This window comes from Castor canadensis, chromosome 3 (assembly GCF_047511655.1).
Source record: "Castor canadensis chromosome 3, mCasCan1.hap1v2, whole genome shotgun sequence".
In the NCBI taxonomy this organism is placed as follows: Eukaryota; Metazoa; Chordata; class Mammalia; order Rodentia; family Castoridae; genus Castor; species Castor canadensis.
In genome coordinates, this window is record NC_133388.1 from 199,268,736 (window position 1) to 199,294,728 (window position 25,993).

Below are 25,993 nucleotides of genomic sequence, written 5' to 3' on the forward strand. Positions count from 1 at the left end.
GCCAGGCCCCGATTGGTGGGAGGCGGGGGGCGGGGCCATCCCGCGCAAGCGCGCGGCAGGGCCACACGGGGGCGTGGCCAGAGCTGAGGGCCAGGATGGGCCACGGCGCCTGCGCGCGCGGGCGGGGCACCGGCGGGAGCGCGCCCGTCGCAAGATGGCGGCGGCCATGCAAGGCCCCGGGACCGTGTGTGCGCAGCGGGCGGTAGCTCAGCCCGAGGGGCAGGCTCAGCGACGGCGCTAGCATAGCCCTCAGCTCCTGTTCTCTGCCGGCACTTCCGCCTCTGCTGGCCTTGTTCGAGATGGATCTGCCCTTGGGTCCCGGCGCACCGGGGCCCAGCAACGTCCCGGCTTTCCTGACCAAGCTGTGGACCCTCGTGAGCGACCCGGACACCGACACGCTCATCTGCTGGAGCCCGGTAGGGGCTGGCACTGGCCAGGACGGCCTGTGGGAGAAGGGGGCGACTGGTGGGGGTGGGGTCTGTCGGGAGAGCGGGCCTGCCCGGGGTCCGGCCCTTGCATCCCGGCGAGGGGCGCCGCCGTCCGGGGAGGGAGCCCGCCCCGCCCCGCCCCTAGAGCCGCGCGGTGCAGAGTCAGCCAGGACCCGGAGCCCTAAGTTTCGCTGGGACGCGGAGGACGGGGCTTCCTGTTCTTCGGTCCTTGGCTCACTAGAGCGACAGCGTCCCGCCGGCCGTGTGCCCTGCGGTGGGTCGCATCCATCGGACAGAAATCAGGGCCTGGCGCGAATGGTAGGGCGTGCTGTGTGGGGAAGACACGAGCGAGAGTAAGGGAGGAAGACGTGAAGTCCAAGCCGCTCCCACACAATCCTCAGACGCCAGAGCAGTTTTGCCCTGTTGTCGTAGGGCGGCGTCAGGCCCTGTTCAGTTGCTGTGTACATCGCAGACCCTGTACGACCAGCCGCTCCAGCTTGCAGAGTGGTTACCGGCTTGTGTCGAATTAGAGGCCAGAGTCTGCTGTTTACATCCTGGCTGTGACGTAGTGCCCCGTGACGACCAGAGTGCAGGGCTGGCAAATGATGGCCTGAAGACAGGCCACATTGATCCAGAGGGAGCCTTTGGAAGAACCTAGACCGGCTGGGTGCCACCACACCTGCCTAACCTCCTGCAAGCCAAAGCTTGGAGCTTCTCAGTCTCTGGGGAGCACTCCCTCCCCGACAGCAGTCCTTTAAGCTGGCAGGAATGGAGAGAGGCTGAACGGAAGCTAGAAGTAAGGTTCTCTGCCTCTCGCTTTTTGTTTAAGCCCTTCTCTGGGTAAAGAGAAGACTAGAAATCACACAACTCCACTTTACTGGAAACATTTTCTGATTGTCCCATTGGCATCTCCTCTGTGTGGGCCTTTCCTATTCCCCAGACCTGAGAAAGAGCACTGTGTTTTCCCCAAGGCCATTCAATTCACCACCTTCTCCAGACTTTGAAGTCTCCTGACCAGAGCAAATGACACCACATTTCTATCTTCGTTTTCCCCTTCCTTCCACCCATCTTTTTTTTTTCTTTTTTCCCCCGTGGGACTGGGGTTTAAACTCAGGGCTTTGCGGAGCCATGCCTCCAGTCCATTTTTGCTCTGGGTATTTTGAAAATGGGGGTCTTGTGAACGATTTCCCTGAGCTGATCTCAAACTTCGATCCTCCTCATCTTAATCTCACAGGTAGCTAGGATTACAGGTGTGAGCCACCAGCACCTGGCTCTTCCACCTGTCTTGTTCCCCTAACTCTAAGGGAGCTACTCTTACTGAAGTGAGAGGGGCACCAGAGATCCCCTGTAATATTCTGAACTTACTCCTACTAGGAAAACCCATCCTACCTGGTAATCTGCCTGCTGCTTCTGTTTATAGATAGTGAGATGTATGGGTGAAGTGGCAATGTGCACTCTTCTAAGACCCAAAAGGATGTACTCGGGTGGGCCTCTGGGTGGGAAGGCAGATGGCCAGCCTCTGCCTACAGCAGCACATTACTTGTGGGTCTATTGGTGTGTTCTCCTAAAGGAAGGAAGGAGTTGGTGGAACATGGTGTTCGGTTCCACTGGTCTGTACGAAGCAGCTGTGGTGATGAGTGGGCTGTAGCTGCTACAGGACACGGTGGTGGGGGCTGGCAAAACCATGCATACAGATATCAGGCTCTGACTTAGAAGTAGAAGGAAGCCCTGTCTGGCCTGGGCGAGGTCGGCAGAGCTTCTGGGAGCTGGCTGCATGGCTCAGAGAAAGGAGATTATGTCCCTTTCTCTGTAGCCTGGAGGGCACTGACACTGAGGCTGGGACTCTGTCAGCATAGTCCCGACATGGATCCTTCTTCAGGTTCACTATTCGTGATCCAGCCTTCAGAGGCCTCAGGAGCCCTAGGGTCCATATACTCACTTGGCTTCCAGCTGGAAATCTTCTAACTTTCTGCTAACAAAAACACCCTCCTGTCCAAAAACCAGGTAACTCCATAAATGCAGTGTGAGACCTGAGCCTCCTCTGCCCCATCCCTGCACATTTTCTCTCAGCCCTTTTTCTCCTTAATGCAGTGACTCCTCTGTCCCCCAAATAAGGCTCATGCTAGAACTGAGGGATGAGTCTGGAGAGCTTCAGCCTCCTTGGTAAGTTTGAAAACAGGGAGAAATGTCCAAACCCAAGTGGGAAATTCAGGCTTAGACTCCAGGAATGGTGTAGTCCGAATTCTATATAAAATCATTTTGGGGCTGGTGGAGTGGCTCTGGTGGTAGAGAGCCTGCCTACCACCCTAAGTTGAAACCCCAGCACTGCCAAAACAAAAAAAGGGGAGTGGGGTGGGGAGAAAGAAAGAGATTATTTTGTTCAGTCTTTTTAAAGAAAGATTGAAAAGAAGCATGAGAAGTAATCTTGGTTATCCCTGGATAAAGAGATTATAGACAAAATTTTGAATTTTTTTCTTCTAGTTCTTAAAAGGTGAACATAGGTTTCATAATCAGAAGAAAGATGTTTTCATACCTATTAACTAGCCAATGAGTCACTGTCCCAGTAGATCTAAAAGTTGCCAATGCTGGCTCCACTTACTCCTTGCCATTCAAGACTGGCTGTGGTGCCCCAAACCCAAGAGCTGCCTGAGAGCCTCAGAATAAGGCACAGGGCCACATGATTTGTACCAAACAACTGCCAGGACAGTTGAGCATGCAGGTGAGGATGAACTAGGAGAGACCGTGGCCTTGGAATCTGGGCCAGGATGCAGGGAGTCACCCAGGTGCAAAATATGAGGAGACATTCATTCCTTTTTAAAGCTCACTCTGCCTTTTGGCAGACCTAACTGCAATGGCCTCCTTAAATTTTGGTTCCTAGGTACGTCTTTATCCTTACCCTAGTCTAAGCTTGATGGCATAGATCTCTTGGGGAACAGGAATAATACTGTAGATTGAAACCCCAAGTGAGTCCCTGAGATGGAGAAGGTTGAAGATCACCAGGATAGTGACCCAGGGTCTGTTGAGTACCTGTGGTCAAACAGTCACTATGGAGGAAGCTGAAGCTCTGCATGGGCTGTCCAGGCAGAATGGTCTTTGTAGTAAGGCGGGGGCAGGGTATCTGTCCACTCAGGTGTTCCTCTTGAGCTCACATGAGGCATTTCAAAAGCAGCACCCGCTGCCATGGGTCATGTCCAGAACTCCTAGGATAGGCAGGTCCACTCCTGCCCCCCTGGATCTGACAGCCAGGTGAGCTCATTCTCAGACAGGCAGCAGGAACTGACAGGCCCACTGGCCTGCCCTTGGATACCTTGGCAGTGCACCCAAATGCTAGAAGCCATGCACCCCAGCAGTAGGCTGTGGCACATGCTGCAGAGGCTAGAGGCCCCGATGCCTCCAGTAGTGACTCAAATGTTGCATGGCACAGCAGTCTTAATTGAGCATCTCTGTTACAGACAAGGTTAATTACTTGTGAGTTCATTCTGTTCTTTCTACAACTGTTCAAGTAAGTGATATAATTTCCATTTTATAGATAGAAAACTGAGACTCAAAGCTTAACAAAATAAGAACTAAAAAATAGGAAAACCAAATCCAAAGTCCATCCTTCTGTTGCTTGCTGCCTGTGTTTGCCAGGCAGCATTCCCTAAATTGTGAACAGCAGGAAACCGCCAAGCGTCAGTGGCTCACACCTGTAGTCCTAGCTGCTCAGGAGGCAAAGATCAGGAGGGATCACAGTTCAAAACCAGACTGGGCAAATAGTTCATGAGACCCTATCTCAAAAAAAACCAATCACAAAAAAGGGCTGGTGGAGTGGCTTGAGGTGTAGGCTTGAGGTGGGGCTGAGTTCAAGCCCTAGCACCACAAAAAAAGAAAAAGAAACATTAGGAACCCTTCATCCAAACTGCTTTGTTAGCTAGAACTCAGCTTCCCTTGGAGTGACCAGGACTGCTCACAGTAAGGATCATATTTTGGATTTGTACAGGAGGACCCTTCTTCCCCCTCCACAGAGAAATATGAGACAAGCAGAGATCTAAACAGATGGGCTCTGTGCTGTGACATCCTTTGTGCTTACTTTTGCTCCAGGGAGATGGGGTGAAGGGAAGAAACGCAGACCGAGGTCACTGTAGGACTGGGCCATGGCAGCCTCCTTAGAGGAGGGCATATGCCCAGAGCACCCTAGCAGGCCCACTGTAATGCCCAGGACCAGTGTTTGCTCACAGCTCTTTATTGAGAAGCTATTGAAGGGCACCTGGCCCTAGGAGTCACTCATTTTGAGAGGAGTTAGCCCTTGTGCAGAGAGAGCCAGAGCTTTGTGGGGCCATAGTACTACCATGAAGGGATCAGATAGCTCCATCAGATATCACGGGCTGAGCTGGAGCCTACCTCTGGACACAGGGTTACCTTAAAGTGTGGCAGGAGGAGAGGCTGGCCTCAAAAGCTCTAAATAGAGGGGTGCTCAGTCACCAGATGTCTTTTGGTGCCTGGCAACACTGCCAGGGTCTGCCTTCCAACCACAGTGAACAGGGAGGACCAACTCGTGTGCTCAGTGGGCCCAGAGGTCAGAGTGTTCAGTGGCTGCGGATAAAAGGAATGTGCTGGTCGTCACACTTGCATTGCATGTGTGAACTAAAGGTAGCCTGAGCAAAAGCAAGAGAAGTACTTTGAGAAAAGCACAGATAGACCTTGGGAGAAAGACAATACTAGGACTGGGAGAGGAGGACCAGGAGGTGTGCTACCCTTCTATACCTGCCTGGACCCTCCTGTCTACCTCACTCTCCAGACTGGATTTCTCTGCTCTGTGTCCCTGTGCTGCAGAACCAGGCCACCCATGACTTCTCAGCTTACTGTGTGTGGTTGCTACCACATGCTTACAGAGACTCCTGTTGCTCCTGAAGCCCCAGATATTGGGACCCAGAAAGTGGCCTGACAGCCAAATCCAAAAAACCAGAGCATATCACCAGCCTCATCTTTGGATGCTCACGGGAACGAAAATGGGGAGAGCTTGTGACTGAGCAAGTACTCAAAAGAGCAGGTGGCCACTTTATGGAATACAGTGGCTGTTGATCTGAGAACACTGGCCATCCAAGAAGATATGCAGAGCCACAGACCTGCTCTATGAAGAATTTTGCACAAATTTCAATTGTCTGCATATAGTATTGTAGGCAGTAAGGCCAGAGTTTCCATATTCACCATAAGACTCAGCATTAACTAATCACTGTGTCTCAGATTGCAGGTGCATTCCTCACCATCCAGTAGCACGGAAGCCACTTTGCCCTTGTCCTTCCATTATTCCAGTGAAAGGTTTTCATTATGTCCAAGTATAAGTTATGACCTCCCAGAATTGCCTTTGGTTAACCAGAGACAAGAAGATGAAACATTGAGTTCTTTGCAACTTGTCAGCAGACCCTCTAAACTCATAATAGCCTTAATCTTAGAGCATGTTCAACTTGGACTTAACCCTTAAGGCATAAGAATTCATTGAACACTGGGTGCTGGTGGCTCACAAGTATAATCCTAGCCACTCAGGAGAATTGAGGTTCAGAGCCAGCCTGGGCAAGTAGTTCACCAGACCCTATCTCAAAAATACCCAACACAAAGGGCTGGCAGAATGGATTGAGTGGTAGAACATTGGCCTAGCAAGCATGAGGCCCTGAGTTCAAACTCCAGTACTGAAAAAAAAAAAAAAGCCATTGAACAGTGCTCAAGTATTAGAAGATGAGGAGCAAGTGAACCCTACATTGCCTGGGCTATCCATGTGGAGGCAGTGTCGGAGTCCAGTATTCCAGTATAAAAAGGGAGAACCTAATAGACCCCAGACTATGCCTAGTGGAGGCAGCCAGAATTTGTCAGGAATGGTACCAGAGAGGAGGAAGAAGTTTGACCAAGGAAGAACACCAGAAATCTGGAGATGAACTCCCTGGACTCTTGGCTGAATGCTGATTTGATAATGTGGACAGTGAACCTTGTGAAGGAGGCAAGGATACATTCAAGAGAGAGAACAATGGCTGAGGAACTATAAGTATGGGACTTCATACAAGACCACAAATTATTTGAGTTCTCACCAGCCAGAGTGAAGAAGCTGGTCTTAAATAAATACATAGATGGTTCAGCTACAACTTGGATATGGCACTAGGTAAGCCCAGAGTAAAGGGTTCTCTAAATACCATATGAACAAATTTCAAAACATGCCTCGAAATGGTGGGGCCAATCTACCCTACACTTTACTACCTGCAAAGTAGTGCAACACTCTTGAAAGGAAGACAACAAAATCCAGGCACAACACAAAATTCTTGTGTCCTAGGTCCTCAAAATGACTGGATAAGGCAGTAGGCAAGAAGATGTGACTTGTCACAGGAGTGGAACAGTAATGAGCTGCATTTGATAGGAAGAACAGCAAGGACAATGCTCTGGTGTGTGGAAGGAAGCAAAGCAAGAACCTGAAAACTGGAAGGCATAAAAAAGCAAGTTGGACAAAATCGTTAGAACTAATGTTACAGGCAGAAAAATTCCATGTACTTACACAGATCTTCCTCCTCAAGGAGGCAACACACGACTCAGCCAGGGGTCAAAATCAGCATCCACTGTTGATAGTTTGTGCTCCTAAGTGTCCCAAAACATACTTGACCCCAACTAAATGTGAGAAAAATACTTGGGACTGGAAATGTGACTCAAGCAGTAGGGCACCTGCCTAAAGAAAACTTGGCCAGTCCTCAAAACTATAAGGATATCAAAAACTAGGAAGGAGAGAGACTATCATGGCCAGAGGAAGCAGGATGCATGGTAGCTATGGTGCTGTTTTGCTTGATGTCCTGGAGCAGAGGACATAGGAAATCTGAACCAAGTGTGGACTGAACAGTGTATCTAACACACTGCCAGGTGTAAGTTGTTCAGGGAACCTGGAGGCAGGGCATGTGGAAGTTGTCTGTATTATCTTCCCAACTTTTCTGTAAATCTACAAGTATTCTAAAGTTAAAAGGTCATTTTTTACAGTCATTAAAGGGAATTAACAGTTTAGAAACTGTAGAAAGACTGGGGGTGTGACCCAAGTGGTAGAGCATTTGCTTAATAAGCATGAGTCCCTGAGTTCAAGCGCCAGTACGACCTCCTTCTCCCCCTAAAAAAAAAAGAAAAAGAAACTGTAGAAGAAAGATCCCTTAATGAGAAATATGATAGACACAGTGTACAGTGAACGCACAAGCAAAAGTTGAGAAAATTACCAGTGCCTCAGTGAGATAATAGCACATGGTCTGACAGTATTGAAGTTCTAGAAAGAAAAAGGGTGGGGTGGGGAATGTTCAAATAATGCCCAAAACTTTCCCCAAATTTTTAAAGAGCTGTAAACCACAGATCCAGGACTGTTAATGAATCCTGAGCAGGATAAGGACAAAGAAAACCAGAAAACCATTGGGCACAAGGGGCTTGTGCCTATAATCCTAGCTACCCAGGAGGCAAAGATCAGGAGGATCGAGGTTCAAAGCCAGCCTGGGCAAATAAGTTCACGAGACCCTATCTCAAAAATACTTAACACAAAAAGGTCTGGTGGAGTGCCCCAAGGTCCTGAGTTCAAGCTCCAGTACTGCCAAAAAAAAAAGGAAGAAGAAGAAAAGAAAAAGAAAACCATATATATGAAGGCCTATTGCAATCAGATGCTGAGGACTGGTGAAGAGGGAATCTTGAAGGCAGCGAAAAAAGAATGGAAATTGCATGCAGACGAGCAAAGATAAGAATGACTGCAGTGTGGGCACTAGTGCCTCACACCTGTTATTCCTAGCTACTTGGGAGGCTGAGATTGGGAAGATCGTGGTTCAAGACCAGCTCCAGAAAATAGTTCATGAGACCCTGTCTCCAAAATAACCAGAGCAAAATGGACTGGAGTGGTAGGGTGCCTGCTTTGGTAAGCACTAAACCCTGAATTCAAACCCCAGTCCCACCAGAAAAAAAAAAAAACTGTAAACTTCTCAGGAACTGAAACACAGACCAGGATAAGCCTCATAAAATGTCAAGTCTGGTATAGGGAAAAAAAAAAAGAAAACCATATGACTATCTCAACAGAGGGAGAAAAAGCAGTGACAAAATTCAGGATCCACTTCTTGACGAAAACTTAGCAAATGAGGAGTAGAAGGAGAGCTTCCTTGGTATAACAAAGAGCATCTGCAAATTTCTGCAGCTGACATACTTGATTGTGAAGACTGTTTGCTTCCCCGAGACTGATAGACATGACAGGGTGCCTGCTTAACGGTCTCTTGTATATTGCAGTCAGTGTAGTATGACAAATAAAAGACATACAGATTGGAAAGGAAGAAATAAGACTGTCTCCATTCATAGATAGCATGATCTGGGATTAGAAAATCCCAAATAACAAAAAGTTATTAGAATAAAGAAGTGGATTGCATATCTACATACTAGCAACAAACAATTAAAAGCTGAAATATTTATAGTAGTATCAGAAAGCACAAGAGAGTCCTTGGCTATAAGCAGGTATAGAGCTTGGCAATAAGTCCCATAGGAGTGAGACTAGATGTGTTCTGAGTCATGAGATAAGCAGTAGATGCTGCCTGAGAAGAATGTGAGCCACAGTGGCAGCCTGAGGAGCACCTCCATCCTGACTGAGGGAGGGGCCATGCATCCTCTGGAATCCATAGTAGAGGCCCCTTGCCTCTTGCAGCTTGTGGTCGTTGCTATTGGCCTTTGGTGTTCCTTGGCTTGTAGCTGCCTGACTCTAGTCTCTGCCTTTGTCAGCATTCTCCTTGTATGTCTGTATCCTCACCTGGCTGTCTTCTTATAAGGATATTAATCTTACTGGATTGGGGGCCCACTCTACTCCCTTATGACCTCATATTATCTGATTACATCTGCAGCAACTCTACTTCCAAATAAGGTTACATTCGGAGGTACTGAGGGTTAGGACTTGATTATATATGTATATACAAATATATGTGTGTGTATATGTATATATATATATATATGTATTTATATACTTATATATATGTATTTTTTTTTGGCAAAGGAGAGGACAGTCCAACACATAACACATACATACAGTGTTGGCTGGCATACGTACACATCAGGAAAATCTCATTCATATGGGACCAGCAGATGCCAGCAACTGAGAAGGATTATGACAATGATTTCAACAACAGCTAACATAAAAATATTGCAAGAAGGGTAGACACTTAAAAAATGAATGTAGCCAGGCACCAGTGGCTCACGCCTGTAATCCTAGCTACTCAGGAGGCAGAGATCGAGAGGGTCATGGTTCGAAGCCAGCCTGGGCAAATAGTCGTGAGATCCTATCTTGACAAAAACCCATCATAAAAGGCCTGAGTTCAAACCCCTGTACTGGAAGAAAAAAAAAAGAATGTAAAGAAAATCTTAGCAAGAAAATACAGCTCACAGATAAGAACCAAGAACCAAATTGAAATTTAGAACTGAAAATTGCAGCAACCAAAATAAGGAACCCCAGAAGGGGTCGGAAGCAGAGGAAAGTTGATGAGCATGGCGATGGAGCAGCAGAAGCGTTCGGATCTCATGGCATGGGAATGTGGACAGGGCCTTGCAGAAGTGCATGGCAGTTTCATAAGTCCTATTCCATGTTTTCAGAGTCCTGGGCTTGCAAATTAGGCAAAAGATACACACCTGTAAGTTCAGTGCTTGCCTAGTATACACAAGGCCCTGGGTTCCATTCCCAGCACTGCAGAATAAATAAATAAGCCTGTATGTTCAAGTGCAGTAAACTGCAAAAAAGGACATAAGCCCAAAGAAATTCACACCAAGACACATCATAACCAAACTTCTGAAAACTAGAGACAAAACTCCTGAAAGCATTCAGAGAAAAGATTACATCACTACAAGACAGCAGTGGCTCACCAAGCTGATCCTGGCACAGCAGTGCATGTCTGTAATCCCAGCTATTTGGTAGGCAGAGATAGGATCACAGTTCACAGCCAGCTGGGCAAGACCCTATCTCAAACAAACTGGTCATAGTGGAGCATGCCTCTAATCCTAGCTACTCAGGAGGCAGACATAAGTTTGTGGTCCATGGCTGGCCAGAATAAAAGTGCAAGACGCTATCTGAAAAAATAGCTAAAGGAAAAAGGACTGGGGGCATGGCTCAAGTGGTAGAGCACCTTCCTAGCAAGTACGAGGACCCCGTGCCACAGAGAGCAAGATAGAAACCATGGGAGCCTGAAAGAAATGGAATGAATAAATAGAACTATCAACTCAGAATTTTTCATCCAGTCAAAATATCTGTCACTGGAAACATGCTAATAAGCCAAGTGCTACTTCAGAAGATTGCATTTCAAGGCCAGCCTGAGCAAACAGTTTGTGAGACTCCATCTCCAAAAAATTAACCTGAGCAAAATGGGCTGCAGGTGATTCAAGCTACGTAGAGAGCTGCTTAGCAAGCACAAAGCCCTGAGTTTAAACTCCAGTTCCACCAAAAACAGAGCAAAACAAACACATGCTCTTGGCAGATGTGCACTGAAGGAGTTGCACATGTTCTTCAGCCAGCAGGTGAGTGACACTTCTGGAGACTTGGAACATCAGGGTGAAAGTTACCAACAGGAGTCACAGCTGTCAGCACACATGTGAGGCATGATCAAATGGGTAAAAACCACATTATATGTGTAGGTGAGACGTTTATGCCCACATGTAAAGAGGGGAGGTCAGCAAACCACAGCCCATGGGTCAGCTGTCTGCTTTTGTGAATAAAGTTTACTGGAGAAGCCCCGTGGTCACTCTTGCCAGTTTATCTGTGGCTCCTTTTGTGTCACCTCACGGACTTGAGCAAAACTACACCGGAGACCAAATGGCCTGTTCTTTTATCAAAAAGTTTGCCTATCCCTGGTTAGACACACGAACTATAGGCAGAAATTATCAAAATGGATTTTCTTTTTATGCCCAAAGGCTGTCTGTCTCCAAGAAACTCACCTCGAATACAGCAGTAAAAGATAGAAGTCCCCTCTTTTCCACAGTTTGATACCCATGGCCAACTACAGTCAATCCAGAAATCCTAAATGTAAAATTTCAGAAACAACTTGCAAGTTTAAAATTGAACATAATTCTGAGTAGTGTGATAAAATCTAAGTGCCCTCACCAAGATATGAATCATCTCTTTGTCCAGTGACTCCAAACTGAATGCAGCCTACTCACCAGTCACTTAGGCGTCTCCAGCATTAGAGTTACTGCCGTGTGGTGTCATGGCGCTCGTGTTCAAATAACCCTCATTAATAGTGTAACCCCATGTTACCATGCCTGCATCACTGATCTCACTTTATCTTGTCTACACACACTGACATCATCTGGAAGAAGGGTGGGTACAGAACAAGATACTTTGAGATGCCAGGCGCCAGTGGCTCACGCGTGTAATCCTAGCTACTCAGGAGGATCATGGTTCAGAGGATCATGGTTCAAAGCCAGCCCAGGCAAATAGTTCATGAGACCCTATCTTGAAAAACCCTTCACAAAAATAGGGCTGGTAGAGTGGCTCAAGGTGAAGGCCCTGAGTTCAAGCCCCAGTACAGCAAAAAAAAAAAAAAAGATACTTTGAGAGCATATTCACAGTGTTATAATTGCTATAAAATGTTGTAATTGTTTATTCACTGTTATACATTGTTTTAGTCTAGTTAATTTCTTACTGTACCTAATTTACAAACTAAAATAAGGGTGTTTATATAGTTAAAAAGCATAGTTGTTTGGTACTGTTGGTGGTTTCAGACATCCACTAGAAATCTTTAAATATATCCCCCATGGTAAGGGACAGAAGACTGTGCTTCCAAACACTAACCAGAAGAAAGAAGAAATTTACCAGTGTTAAAAAGGGACATTGTCTGGGTATAACTCAGTGGTAGAGCACCTCAGCATATATGAGGCCCTGATTGGGGCAAGGGGAGGAAAGGGAGCATTAGATAATAAAAGATGGATATACCAAGGAAACAACAGTGCTAATTTGTGTTCATCCAACAACAAGGCATCAAGTCATGAAGCAGAGATGGGCAGGATTGAAAGAGAAATTGATCTGCACTCAGTCACAGGCATCAACATCCATCTGATTAACTGATCAAAGCAGAGAGAATAAAGGTTTGAAGAATGTATCAACTCCTTCATTTGCCACACCTGTGTATGTTCCACCAAGAGCAGCAGAGCCCAGCTCCTCAAATCTGGAGCATGTACCAACTGAGTGTGTTCTAGAAAGGAACTTTAGTAAATTTGAAGAACTGGTGTCGTGCTGCATGTCCCAAACTGGGAACCATTAACAAACTAGAAGCCAGAGGATCTCAAATGCTGGCACAGTGCTCCAAGGGGGGTTGTTCCAGCAAGTGACCATTAGAACAGTGAGTGGTATTCTCCATGGCCACCTTAACAGGCAGGAGAGTGAAGCAAATGCAGAAGGAAGGAAATAATAAAGACAACAGAAGAAATTTGTGAAATTTAAAATAGTAAGTCAGGAGCTGGTGGACTGGCTTAAGTGGTAGAGCACCTGCCTGGCAAGAGTGAGGCCCTGAATTGCCAAAAAGAAAAAGAAAAAAGTAAGATAAGTGAACTCAAAAGCTGATTCTTTGAAATGATTAATAAAATCATACCTCGTAGCACAAAGGACAAAAGAAAAAAAAGCGGGTGTAAATTACCAATATCAGGAAGTAAAAAATATGTGTATCACTGCAGACCCAACAGCAAGTAAGGTTGAGAAAGCATGTGACTTGGCAACCTGGAAGGAAATGGACATTCCTTGGGGAACCTCAACTCAAGACTCACCCAAGATGAAATAGCAACCTGAATAGTCCTAAAACAAGTAAAGTTGTATTCCAAGTTATAAACCTTCATGAAAGAAGTTTCCAGGCCCAAGTGATTTCAATGACAAATTCCAACTACAGAAAACTAAGTAATACCACCTTCTACAGTCTTCCCAGGAAGTAGCAGAAGAACCACTTCACTTGATTTTATGAAGCCAGTATTGCTCTGACATCAAGATTAGAAAAAAATAGTCTAAGAAGTCCACAGACCAAAATCTCTCAATATCTTTTGTAAAATAGCACAAACCAATTCAGCATTATTTGTCCTGGGAATGCAGAACTAGTTAAGCATTTGAAAATCAAATCCATAAAATCTGCCACATCAAGATTCTAGAGAAGAAAAAACAAATGATCATCTTACTTGTCAAAAAATAGTTTAACAAACATTGATATTAGCGACATTGTTTTTTTTAAATCTCAGAAAACTGTTGGGCGCCAGTGGCTCATGCCTGTAATCCTAGCTACTTGGGAGGCTCAGATTAGGAGGATTGCAATTTGAGGTTAGCCTAGGCAAAGAGTTTGCAAGACCCCATCTCCAAGAGAACCAGAGCAAAATGGACTGGAGGTGTAGGTCAAGCAGTAGAGTACCTGCTTTGCAAATAGGAAGCCCTGAGTTCAAACCCCAATCCTACCAAAAATTAACTAATTTTTTAAAATCTCAAAACTAAGAACACCAAGAAATTTCCTCAACCTCATACAAATGTGCCTACAAAAAAAAGTTGCGCCTTGGCAGACATCTGTAATCTCTGTAATCCCAGCTCTCAGGAGGCTGAGGCAGGAGGATGGCAAGTTCAAGAATAGATGGGGCTACATGGCAAAACCCTATCAAACACACACACACACACACACACACACATACACCCCTGACTTCATCACATTTAATGACAGATTGCTTCCTCCCGAAGAGAGGAACGAGGCACAAGGTCTAGTTGCTAGTCTGTCTTACATTGTGCTGAATGGCCTATCCGGTACAGAAGACAAGACAAATGGAGGAATACATGTTGAAAAGTAAGAGGCAAAGAAGCAAACACATAATTGTTTGTGCAGAAGATCCCAAGTCCACAGCGGGACTCCTTGAACCAAAGAACGAGTTTGCATGGTCACACGCAAATCTTTTATTTCTGCATCCTAGCAATGGACAAGGGGAAATTGATCTTTAAAGTACTTTTTATAAGTTAGGCATACTGGCTTGCACTTATAATTCTAGCTAAGGAGGCTGAGATCAGGATCCCAGTTGGAGGTCACCCTGGGCAAAAAGATCATGAGACCCCATCTCAACCAAGAAAAGCTGGATGTGGTGATGCATGCCTGTCATCCTAGGTACAGGGAAGCATAAACAGGAGGATCACAGTCCAGGCCTGCCTGGGCATAAAGACAAGACCCTATTTGGTAAATACTCAAAGTATAAAGGGTTGCGGTCATGGCTCAAGTGGTAGAGCACCTGCCTAGCAAGTGTGAGGCCCTGAGTTCAAACCCCAGTGCCATACAAATCATCATCATAATAAAAGCCATTTAAGTTGCTCAAGGAAAATAAATAGTTCTTCCTTGGTATTTATGATGGTTGCTCCCAGGACCCCTGTGGAGACCAAGATCTGTGGGTGCAGTGCTCAAGTCCCTTTTCTGAAATGTAATATTTGAATGGAGCCTAAATGCATCCTCCTGTAGACTGCAGATTAGCTCTATAGATGACTGATCATACCTGTGTAAATGCTGCATTGTTTATTGAATAGTGACAAGGAAAAGTCCTACACATGTTCAACATGGTCCCAACACAATTTTTAAAAGTGGTAGACCACCTGCCTAGCAAGCTTCAGACCTGAGTTCAAATCCCAGTGCTGCCAAAAATTGGTTGAGTCTGTGGGTGGGGACTTTTTGGAACATGTGCATATATGTGTGTATGTGTATATATATCTATATATAGGCGGTACGGGTTTTGAACTTAGTACTTCGCGCTTGCTAGCAGGCACTCTACCACTTGAGCCATTCTGCCAGTCCTGGAATGTATTTCTGTCATCCTTTCTCCTCTCCTTAATATACACTGGTGCAATTAGTGATTTCCCACATTCTCTGGCACTTCACTCTTTGTTCTGTTTCTGTTCTTTAGACTACATAACCTTTATTCTTGTATTTTCAAGTTTCTTGATTGTGAGTGTTTCGTGTTGGTTTTTGTACTAGAATTTCCCTAGGACCTTCTTCATGACTTGTACCTCTTGATGACTCTGCTTGGTGGGACTTCCTCTGCTCTTTAGTCATGATTCCCTTTAGTTCTCTGAGCATTTTATAATGATTTCCTTGCTTCTTTGTTCAGTCTGATATCTTGTCTTACTCAAAGACAGTTTCTGTTGCTCCCCCCAGTCCTCCATGTGTGGGTCACACGTTTCTGTATGTGTCTTACATTTCTTGTTGAAGAAAGCATGTTTTTGCTAGTGTACTGTGGGAGTCACAGTGACTGTCTCCTATTGGTAGTTCGCACAGAGTCTCCTTGCTTGTGACTTGGTTAGGCTGCTCTAGGAAGGCTGCTGCTCTTTGATGCCATTCACTTCCTCATGGGTATCACGTGCACCCTTGGAGCTAATTACTGTCTGTTTTGTGGTGGTTTTAATTTTGTTTTATTCAGGGTGCAGTCGGGGGCTGGGGTGAGGATGGTCAGAGCTGGTGTTCTGGGGCTGTTGGGCCTGGCAGGTCTCCATCTGTGGGCATGGTGGAGGCACTGCTACCTTGGCCACACTCTGCAGCGGTGTGGTCTCATCATTCCGGAGTTGGGAAGAGTCAGAAATCTTGCCCCTTCCGTGGGATCCCTAAGCCTTGATGTAACCTTGTCTGGGCCACACACCCCTAGAGTGCAGCATCTACCAGGGGCTGTGGTAACTGAGAGAATGGGTGTGCTCCTGCCACAGGCACTCACTGTCCCCACTAGTCTCAGTGGTTTCACTGAGTGACTGCTTCTTCGTTTGTTACAATCCAGACTGAGTGGTCTAAGTTTCACGTGCTCCACTGGGGAGCTCCGCAAGCTCCACACACCGCCAGCCCCGAAGTAGCCTCTCCCCACCATCTTTGAGGGCAGGAGATCCTGACGGGTGGTTTCCCTCCTGCAGTACGTGTGGAGAGTGAGGAGTCAGTCGTCTGCTGCCTGGGCCTCCCCTGTGCTCTTAGCTGTAGCCTTGCTCCTTACAGTGTCCTCCCTTGGCTGCATTGAGCAGTACTGTTATTAGGCACCCTGGTGTCAATCTCTTTTCATTTTTCCTACTTGGAACTCATTTCACTTCTTGGAGATTTTTCATCAAATTTGAGAAGTTAGTTCTGAGTATATTTTTTTACTTCCCTTTTTCTGAGACTCACATCATGCTGAAGTTACAGGTCTGATGATGTCTCACCAGTCTCTGTGGCTGTTCACTTTTATTCATTCTTTTTTTTTTTCTTCAGACTGTAATCTCAATTGGCCTATCTTCATGTTTTTTGATTCCTGCCTCTCCCTGTTCACATCTTCCCTTGAGTCCCTCTGGTGAATTTTTAAACTGAGTTGTGCTTCCCAACTCCAGAATTGCAACTTGGTGCTTCTTTATATTTACTTCTTTACTGAAATTCTCCATTTGGTAAGATGTCATTCTCATTCTGTAGTTCATCAGTGGGACTTTGTTCAGTTCTTTGAGCAGATTTAAAATTAACTACCTTAGAATCTTTGTAGAGCGAGTTCAATGTCTGGGGTTCCTCTAGAATTTTTTTTTTTTCATACTGGGGATTGAACTCAGGGCCTTACTCACACTTGCTAGACAGGCACTCTTCCTCTTGAGCCACTCTTGCCAGCCCTTTTCTGTGTTAGGTATTTTTGCCCAGTCTGGCCGCAAACTGCGATCCTCCTGATCTCTGCCCCCTGAGTAGCTAGAATTATAGGCGTGAGCCACCAGTGCCAGGCAAGGGCAGTTTATATTAATTGCTTCCTTTTCCCTATCATGGACCATAGCTTATTCTTTATTTGTCTCCTAATATGCTTGCTCACCTTGGCAATGGATGTCCCTTCTTTATCCCTCACTTCCTACTCATGACAAACCTGAAGGTCAGCCAGAGGTGAGAGCTTAGGGCATCATTTGGTCCTCCCTGTGCATGTGCATAGCTCTAATGTGCACTGGCTTCTGGATTCCAAGAGTCCCTGATGATCCTTCATTTACCAGGTTTGAAGTTTTCTAGCTAGTTTGTGTTACATGCTGCCTTTGGCAGCTACAGCCTTTAAAAACTGACTCTAACCAGGCACCAGCAACTCACGCCTGTAATCCTAGCTGCTCAGGAGGGTCACGGTTCAAAGCCAGCCCAGGCAAATAGTTCTCAAGACCCTATCGAAAAACCCTTCACAAAAAGGGCTGGTGGAGTGGCTCCAGGTGTAGGCCCTGAGTTCAAGCCCCAGTACCGCAAAAAAAAAGAAGAAGAAATTGCCTCGAGGTGTCCCACAAACACCTCTAGGGAAAACAGTTTTACACTAGGAGAGCTTCAGGTCAATCAAAGCCAGACTTGCTGGTGAATTTTTAGGTAGCTGCCAGACAGCAGGTTTATCCCACTCCACTGTGTTCCACTGCAGTTGTAGCCCTGGGTTTTCAAGGCTGAGCAGAGGGAGTAAACAGAGGAGAAACATGCCAGGAACTTGCTCTCACTGAGCTACAGCAGCACCTCCTATCACTGTTCTTGCCTTTGTCCCCTCACCCCACTATTTATGTCGGGGCTTACTTCATACCACCACATATTGGAATGCAGCTCCAGTGCTAACCCAGCTCTATGGGACCCTTTTGCTTTTTTCTGCCCATATTGTAGTTCCCATCTCCAACTGGGAGAAGCCTGCTCCCGCTATCCTTAGCTGATTAATCTGTCATGGGTATCACTAGGCTGCAGTCTCCTCCCTGCTGTGGGGCCTCACCCTTCCTGTCTCTGTACCTCTGAGCCACCATGGTTGTCCTTAGTCCCTCTTGGCAGCTCTGAGCTGTGTTTAGGAGAATGCTAGCCATGTTTGACACTCTGGTTCTTGTCTCACATGCCAAAAGAATGAGGTTGTGTTTCTGGCAGATCTGTGTCTTCTCCAGAGCAGTGAAGACTCTGTTCATATTTGCTAGGCTGCCTGAATTTGGGGTCTTAGCTACTCTTAAAAGATTTTTGCTGGTTAAAGCAAAATGCTAGTCCCCCAGAGGATGGCCAGGGTGCTGTGGTTCATTCATGAATCTAAATCTGGAAACCAGGAACTGCTGGGGAGGAAGACCCTGTCTCTTGCTGCATAGGCCCTGCAGCAAGGATGCAGGGGAGTCCTGGGGCCAAGCTCTGCCTCCTGCCAGCTTCTAGGCTAGGAATGTGCATTGCCAGCCACACAGGGAGGTATGTCTTAGGCCACAGGCAGCTGTCCCCACTGCTGCTACACATGGCCTGTCCATGTGTCTTCTGACAGAGCGGGAACAGCTTCCACGTGTTCGACCAGGGCCAGTTCGCGAAGGAGGTGCTGCCCAAGTACTTCAAGCACAACAATATGGCCAGCTTCGTGAGGCAGCTCAATATGTGTGAGTGCCCTCAGGGTGGGTCACCTCCTCTCCCATAGGGGCTGGGCAGCTGAACCAAGGTATGGGGAAGCAGACCCCAATACATTGGTGAGAGATGAAGCCCTGGGTTGACCAAAGCATGACCTGGAGCCTAGCACACCTGGGGCCAAGAAGCTTTTTCCTTGGAGGAAGGGTCCCCCTGGTTATGAACCTGGAGTCCCCAGAGAGGGGTGTATAAAGCCCTAGCCGCATTCCCACACACAAGAAGGGGAGCCGTGTGGAAACAGGTCTCCCTCAAGCCAAGACCATCCAACCCTGGACAGTGGCTGGGCTGTGGGGGATCTGGTCCCGGGCCTTCAGGCAGACCTGCCCCACCCCTGTGTGCACAGACGGCTTCCGGAAAGTGGTCCACATTGAGCAGGGTGGCCTGCTCAAGCCTGAGAGGGATGACACTGAGTTCCAGCACCCATGCTTCTTGCGTGGCCAGGAGCAGCTCCTAGAAAACATCAAGAGGAAGGTGACCAGCGTAAGTTGCCAGCCCTGAATACAGCCCCTGCCTGTCCTTGGAGGGGACCAGCAGTCACAGCATGAGCTGCTGTACAGCCTGGCAGTGTAGCCTGTGCCTCCTTATGTTTCCCTCTCACCCACCCCATTTGGTCCTTCCTACTGTGTCCCTGGCCCTCCCTATTCCTACGCACCTGGCTGCAGTGTAGGAGCCTGTGCACTCCAGGGCCACTCAGACTTAATGCCTCCCTTCCCAGGTGTCTACCCTGAAGAGTGAGGACGTAAAGATCCGTCAGGACAGTGTCACTAAGCTGCTGACGGATGTGCAGCTGATGAAGGGGAAACAGGAATGTATGGACTCCAAGCTCCTAGCCATGAAGCAGTAGGTCCTTCAGCTCAGGGCAACCAAGGTGTTGTTGGCTCACTGGGTGGACAGGACAAGGAAGCTCCCACCCTACCCGTGCCCCTTTCCCCCAACCCTCCTTCTGTGGCAGAAGTTCCTGGGTCTGTTGGTCTCCAACACAAAATAAGGTTGGAGGTCCCCTAGTACCTTTCTTCCCAGGCTGGGCTATCTTGATTTCCAAGGAAGGTCAACCTTTGCCTGGGTCTTGCAGCGACAGGCAAGCTGGGCTCCATACACTCAAGAATTGAGTGCACAGGTCCTGTCTTCCAGGCCTCTCCTGGAAGGCCAGGGCTAACAGGAGCAAGTCCTTGGGATGGGCTTCCCTGTTCTCAATGGCTCCCACTGTCCTGGCATCATTCAGCACAGGGTGTCACCATTCCCAGCTGCTTCTCCTCTAGGCTTGGGGGCAGGAAACAGTTCAGGTTCTTCCCAAACCCCTGCCCTTTGGGGTTATGCCACTCCATAACCAACCCTGTGGCCCTCAGCCAGGCCTCATGGTTCTGGCAGTGTAACACATGGGTGGCACTGAGAAACCAAAACAAAGTCAGCTTGGGTCCCACCCACTCTGGGGTCCTGAGGCTCAAAAATCCCAGGGCTGAACTGGAGGTGTGGCCCAAGCAGTAGAGTACCTACTTTGTAAGGATGAGCCCCTCAGTTCAAATTCCAGGCCCACCCAAAAAGAAAAAAGAAAAGAAAAATAGCACTATCATCTCAGCTTTGTTTGGTGAAGGAGGTCCTGGACTTAGACTCCCCACAGTGGGGTTTAGCGGAAGCCACTGATTTTGTGATACCTAGGGATGGGCCAGGTGGATGTGGCCTTTCTCAGGGTGGAGCCAGGAGGTCCAACTCTCTGTCACGAAGACATGTAGGTACTTCACCAGGCCAGACCACCAGAGCAGCAGGGTAACATTGTGGTCCTATCTACCTGGGTGGGTGAGGGCACTCCACAGGACCATCTTCAGCCCTGGTGAGCAGTCCCAGGCTCCCCACAAGGTACAGGAACCCCTACCCACCACCCACAGGGTGTTGCTTTGTAGCCTATAGAGGCTGGGCTATTCTCCTTAGGGTCCTTTGGGCTCCAGTGAGGACAGAGGTGTCCTGGGATTGGGGGCAGAGCTTCAAGAGGACTCCAGGAAGATTCGGCCAGCATTGATACCAGGATCCTGGATCCTGGGGTGCACCAAACAAGCCCTACCTCCATCCCAGCTGAGCCCCACTGGCACTTCTGTCTCCTCTCCTGGAAGTGCAGGGAGCTTTATGTGTTTGGTGGGGGGAAGGCAAACTCCCCACCTACTTCAACCCCACCTCCCCATCCTCACCCCACTCCCTTGTACCTGTGTGAGGGTAGGGGGTCTTGGAGCATCACCCCTGGCTCCCGAAATGGGGTCCCACTGACCCAGCGGTGTGTTGCAGTGAGAACGAGGCCCTGTGGCGGGAGGTGGCCAGCTTGCGGCAGAAGCATGCCCAGCAACAGAAAGTCGTCAACAAGGTGGGCACGACTGGCAGCAGGTGGGTCCCCTCCACAGTGGCCAGGGGTGACTGTGTGCTCTTTGCCCCACAGCTCATTCAGTTCCTGATCTCACTGGTGCAGTCGAACCGGATCCTGGGGGTGAAGAGAAAGATGTGAGGCGCTAGGGATGCCTGCACTGTTCGCTCAAATCCCGGGCCATCTGTGTCCTCTGCCTGCTGTGTCCTGGGCACCACCAAGGCCCGAGGCAGGCAGCTAACTCCTACCCCTTTCCTGCAGCCCCCTGATGTTGAGTGACAGCAGCTCAGCACACTCTGTGCCCAAGTACGGTCGGCAGTACTCCCTGGAGCATGTCCACGGCCCCGGTTCATACTCGGTGAGCACCAGGCTTTGTGGGACTACTGCCAGGTGTTTAAAAGGTGCTGTATGGCCAGGGCTGCCACAGGCTCACCTGGCATACGGCCTCTGACTCTTGATTGCAGGCTCCATCCCCGGCCTACAGCAGCTCCAGCCTCTACACCCCAGATGTTGTCACCAGCTCTGGACCCATAATCTCCGACATCACAGAACTGGCTCCTGCCAGCCCCTTGGCCTCCCCAGGCAGGAGCTTAGATGAGAGGTGGGGCTGATACCCTATCCGTCCTGTCATCTCACTGAACCAGCCCCTGTGGACCCAGGGCAGCGTTGAGACTGGGTGGGGCTAGCTGAGACTCCTGTTAACATGCACCCCTATGTGTCCAGGCCCCTGCCCAGCAGCCCCCTGGTGCGTGTCAAGGAGGAGCCCCCCAGCCCACCTCGGAGCCCCCAGGTGGAGGAGGCGAGTCCTGGGCACCCATCCTCTGTGGACACTCCGTTGTCCCCAACGGCCCTGATTGACTCCATCCTGCGAGAGAGCGAGCCTACCCCAGCTGCCTCCACCACAGTCCCCACGGATACCAGAGCCCGCACGCCGGCTCCCCCTCCCCCCTCCACCCCTGAGAAGTGCCTCAGCGTAGCCTGCCTGGACAAGTGAGTGCTGCCCTCACCCATAGCTCCTGGACCAAAAGCCTGGGCCTTTGCTCAGGTTGCCTTGGAGGGCTGGGAACAGGGTAACTATTGAGACCCCCCCCAGGCCTTGCAAGTGTGGCATTTGCTGGGGATAAGTGGGGTGGACCTGTTCTCCCCAAACTCAGAACTTGAAGCTGGGGAGGGAGATGAGTAACAAACAGATCACTGAGCAGCCCCAGTGCCACAGGAGCTAATAGCACACAGCAGGACAGGACAGGTAGCTCTGCCTGGTATCCTGGGAGCCCCAGCCCTCTGGGTTACCTTTGCTACTGCTGTCACCCTCTCCTGAGGCAAGCCACAGGGTCCTTGCATCTGTCATTGCTACCCAGACCTGGGACAGGAGATGATGAGTCAGGGCCTAGCCTTGATCATCCCTCAGTCCCTGTCCCAGAGGCTGAGCAAGCGAGGACGGTGGGCACAGACCCCCGGCCCCCGCCTGCAATGGGGGGGCTCTTGTCTTTGTATCTTGCAGTTTGGCTCGCACTCCACAGATGTCTGGGGTCGCCCGCCTCTTCCCCTGCCCCTCCTCTTCCTTTCTGCATGGCCGAGTCCAGCCAGGGTTAGCGCTGCCCCCACTGGGGAGGGAGGAGGGCTCCGCCAGAGCTCGGGCCCCTCCCGCAACTATGGACCAGACCCTACCTGGGCATAGCACTCGCCCCACATGACGAAGAGTGCCCAGGGAAGGGCCTCACAGGCTCTGCATCTTCACTGACTCCCTGGGAGTGGGCCATGGCTGACTGATCTGCCCACCAGTTCAGGCAGGATCCAGGCTGCTCTGCTGAACTTCCCCTCAGGGTGGAGTGGGCGCTCTAGCGCTTGGGGAGCCAGCCCAGCTGTCCTTTACGTGGCCCAGAGCCTCTGGTTACAGCAGCACTAAGAGGAGGCACAGACCCACCCACACTGAGCACAGCTGTCTCTCCTTACCCTTTTCCGAGTGCAATGGCAAGACTTTGTCAAGCCTGAAAATGTGCATCCTCCCTCCATTTCTAGGCCTGAATCCTCCCATTCTTGTCCCCACCACTCTCTTGGCTCAGCTATAATTCCCATCTAGACGGGATACCCCAGTAGCAAAACCACACCCCTATCCTCAGCAGCCCTGGAGGGCACAAAGCTCATCACTGCCCCTTCCGGGCTGTTCAGGCGGTGTTCCCCCAGCCCATGCTGGCTATGCAGAGGGCCTTGCCTGGGGGGCTACAGTCAAGGGGGAGCCCTTCTCCAGCACAAGCGCGGCTGGGTGGGCACTTGGGGCGCTGGTTCACCCTGCCACTCACCCCGGGCCAGGAACGAGCTCAGTGACCATTTGGACGCCATGGACTCCAATTTGGACAACCTGCAGACCATGCTGACCAGCCACGGCTTCAGTGTGGACACTAGCGCCCTGCTGGACGTGAGTCTGGCCCGCCCTGCCTGCCCTACCCCGCCCTGCCCGCAGTCCAGCCCTGACTTCCCTCCCTCCTCCGCAGCTGTTCAGCCCCTCGGTGACCATGCCCGACATGAGCCTGCCTGACCTTGACAGCAGCCTGGCCAGCGTGCGTAGGCGGGCAGGGTGGGGGGCGGGCGTGCTCAGCAACAATTCTCACTGTACCCCTCCTCCCCACAGATCCAGGAGCTCTTGTCTCCCCAGGAGCCCCCCAGGCCTCTGGAGGCGGAGAACAACAGCCCCGACTCAGGTGAGCTGAGACCTGTTCCCTGCTCCCCACTCTCACTTCCCACCTCTTGCTCATTCCCACCACCCTGATCCCCGCCCCACAGGGAAGCAGTTGGTGCACTATACAGCTCAGCCCCTGTTCCTGCTGGACCCTGACGCTGTGGACACAGGGAGCAGCGAGCTGCCCGTGCTCTTTGAGCTGGGGGAGGGCTCCTACTTCTCTGAGGGGGATGACTACACGGATGACCCCACCATCTCCCTGCTGACGGGCTCTGAGCCCTCCAAAGCCAAGGATCCCACTGTTTCCTAGAGATTCCACGAGGAGCCAGGCTGGACTGTGGCCTGCCCCCAACTTTACCCCCAGGGCAGGGCTGGTCCTGGGAAGGCATGTGGTTCTGGGGCAGGCTTCACAGCCCTAGTGGGGCAGAGATGGAGCTGGAGACTGGGCGATGTCATGGGGAGGGTCCTAGGGCCTGTTCACCTGCTGCCTTTACCCCAGCCCCATGTTCCCTGGCTTGGTTGGGGCTTCACAGCCACACTTGGACTGACCCTGCAGGTTGTTCATAAAATTGTATTTTGGATTTTTACATGAGGATTCCCCTTTCACAGAGAAATACATATATACACACAGATGGACGGACAGATGGACAGACAGGACAGGCAGAGCTCTATAAATGGATGGGCTCTATGCTGTTGCCTCTTGTGTGCTTCCTCCTTCCCCCAGGGTTGGGGGAGGTGGGGTACAGGGGAGGGACCTGAGCACAAAAGTCACTGCAGGCCTGAATTGTCCTTGGAAGAGGACAGATGTTCACAGCCGGCCCACCTGACACCACAGGACAAGTGTTTGCTCACAGCTCTTTATTGAGGGGCTAGGAAAGAGTACCCAACCCTGGAGTGCCCCTGCTTATCAGCAGGACCCCCTCCCAAGATGTCCATTCAGGGATGGGGGCACAGGTAGACATGGTGGACATCACTCAGTAGAGCCAGCCCGTATCCCTGAGATACTGAACTGGTTCTGGGCCTGCTTACGCTGTTGCAGACGTTTCCATGGGGTCTGACAGAAGAAAGGGAAGGTGGCCCAGGGTGGGCCCCATCTCCTGGGTCACACTTTGCTGGCTGAGGGGTGGAAGGAGGCACAGGCACAGGCACCCACACAGTGTTGGAGAGTCAGGCCAGACAATTCCTGGACACCTTGTTTCCAGTGAGTTCACTCCCTCCTCACTGCTCTCAGCAAGCCAGGGTCATGGCCACCATGGTACAGAGGTCAGGGAGCTACTGTATACACCAGGCGGAGCATCAGGCAACACAGGCCTGCCCTCTCCCGATGCTGCCATGGCCAGAAGAGGTGAGGGCCATACACTGGCCAGGTAGTCTGCTAGTGAGGCAGCACAGCTATGGGGCCACTACCCACCCTGCAAAGTTCCCAACACCTCAGATGCCTGCCTTGCTGGGCCACAGCTGTAGGTTAGGGCTGTGTTCAAACAGGTTGGCAGTTGAGCACCAAAATAAGGTAGGGAGAGTCCCTGAGCTGCCATCAAGGTGGCCTCTGCAAAACCTGGCAGGTAAGAGGGCCTAGGGACAAGACACCCCTCTGAAGATTACAGAGCTGCCACCTATTGCCATGAGAAGCACATGTGAGGAAGAGGGGACACGACACAGACCTGGCTCCTGTGCAGGCTGCCTAGTCACTGGCCTACCTTGCTGATCAGCACTGTCCCAGGGAGCCCAGGTGAATCAAGTGTTCAGAGGCCCTTAGGGCCAAGTTAAGGGGCAGCCTAGGCCCAGACAGCTGATGCACAAGGGTGGGGTACTCTCATGGACAGTGTGTACCCTTTAGTGGCCCTACCTCTGGGGATGTGAACCCAGGTTCCCAGTGGAGGCAGTGAGGATAAGCAGGCAGATCTAGACCCTGCTGAGCCTACCCCAGGTGAGCTCCCTGTGGACACCGCATGTAATCTCCACGGGTTCCTCAGGCCTGAGCTGTCAGAAGGGCCCTGGGCATTGGCCTCCAGCCTGCCCTCAGGTGAGGTCCACGCTCAGGAAGCCCTAGACAGACACCCTCTTGCCAGGCCCAGATTGGCCAGACTTTTATCCTCTACTGGGATCCAAAGAGTGCTGACCTGGCCCACATGAAATACACAGAGCTGGGATAGGAAGTTGGAATTCAGCTGGTCTTTCCTAAGCAGCCACCTCC

At 49.9% G+C, this 25,993-nt stretch overlaps 1 protein-coding gene across 4 annotated transcripts; it reads left to right on the top strand.

Annotated features, from left to right (window-relative positions):
* The first annotated feature begins 113 nt into the window (after window positions 1-113).
* Window positions 114-24,488, top strand: Hsf1 (heat shock transcription factor 1). Of its 4 annotated transcripts, XM_020170993.2 has the most exons (14): window positions 114-416; window positions 18,642-18,750; window positions 19,119-19,255; window positions 19,491-19,615; window positions 21,050-21,125; window positions 21,198-21,259; window positions 21,384-21,480; window positions 21,587-21,723; window positions 21,846-22,112; window positions 22,624-22,710; window positions 23,433-23,538; window positions 23,615-23,680; window positions 23,752-23,821; window positions 23,904-24,488. In XM_020170993.2, exons 1-14 carry the CDS (start codon window positions 300-302, stop codon window positions 24,107-24,109), a joined length of 1,662 nt encoding a protein of 553 aa, XP_020026582.1. In that variant the 5' UTR covers window positions 114-299; the 3' UTR covers window positions 24,110-24,488. The 4 variants fall into 4 exon arrangements, with proteins under 4 accessions (XP_020026582.1, XP_073925552.1, XP_073925553.1 ...); XM_074069451.1 differs by lacking the exon at window positions 23,615-23,680; XM_020170995.2 differs by lacking the exon at window positions 22,624-22,710 and having other exon boundaries at window positions 115-416.
* Window positions 24,489-25,993: the final 1,505 nt, after the last annotated feature.

Bases quoted from the DNA above. Each gene is read 5' to 3' on its own strand.
- Hsf1 (XM_020170993.2), top strand. From the start codon at position 300: ATGGATCTGCCCTTGGGTCCCGGCGCACCGGGGCCCAGCAACGTCCCG. The intron at 18,751-19,118 runs GTGAGTGCCCTC...CTGTGTGCACAG, and splicing joins CGTGAGGCAGCTCAATATGT to ACGGCTTCCGGAAAGTGGTC. The intron at 21,724-21,845 runs GTGGGGCTGATA...CTATGTGTCCAG, and splicing joins GGCAGGAGCTTAGATGAGAG to GCCCCTGCCCAGCAGCCCCC.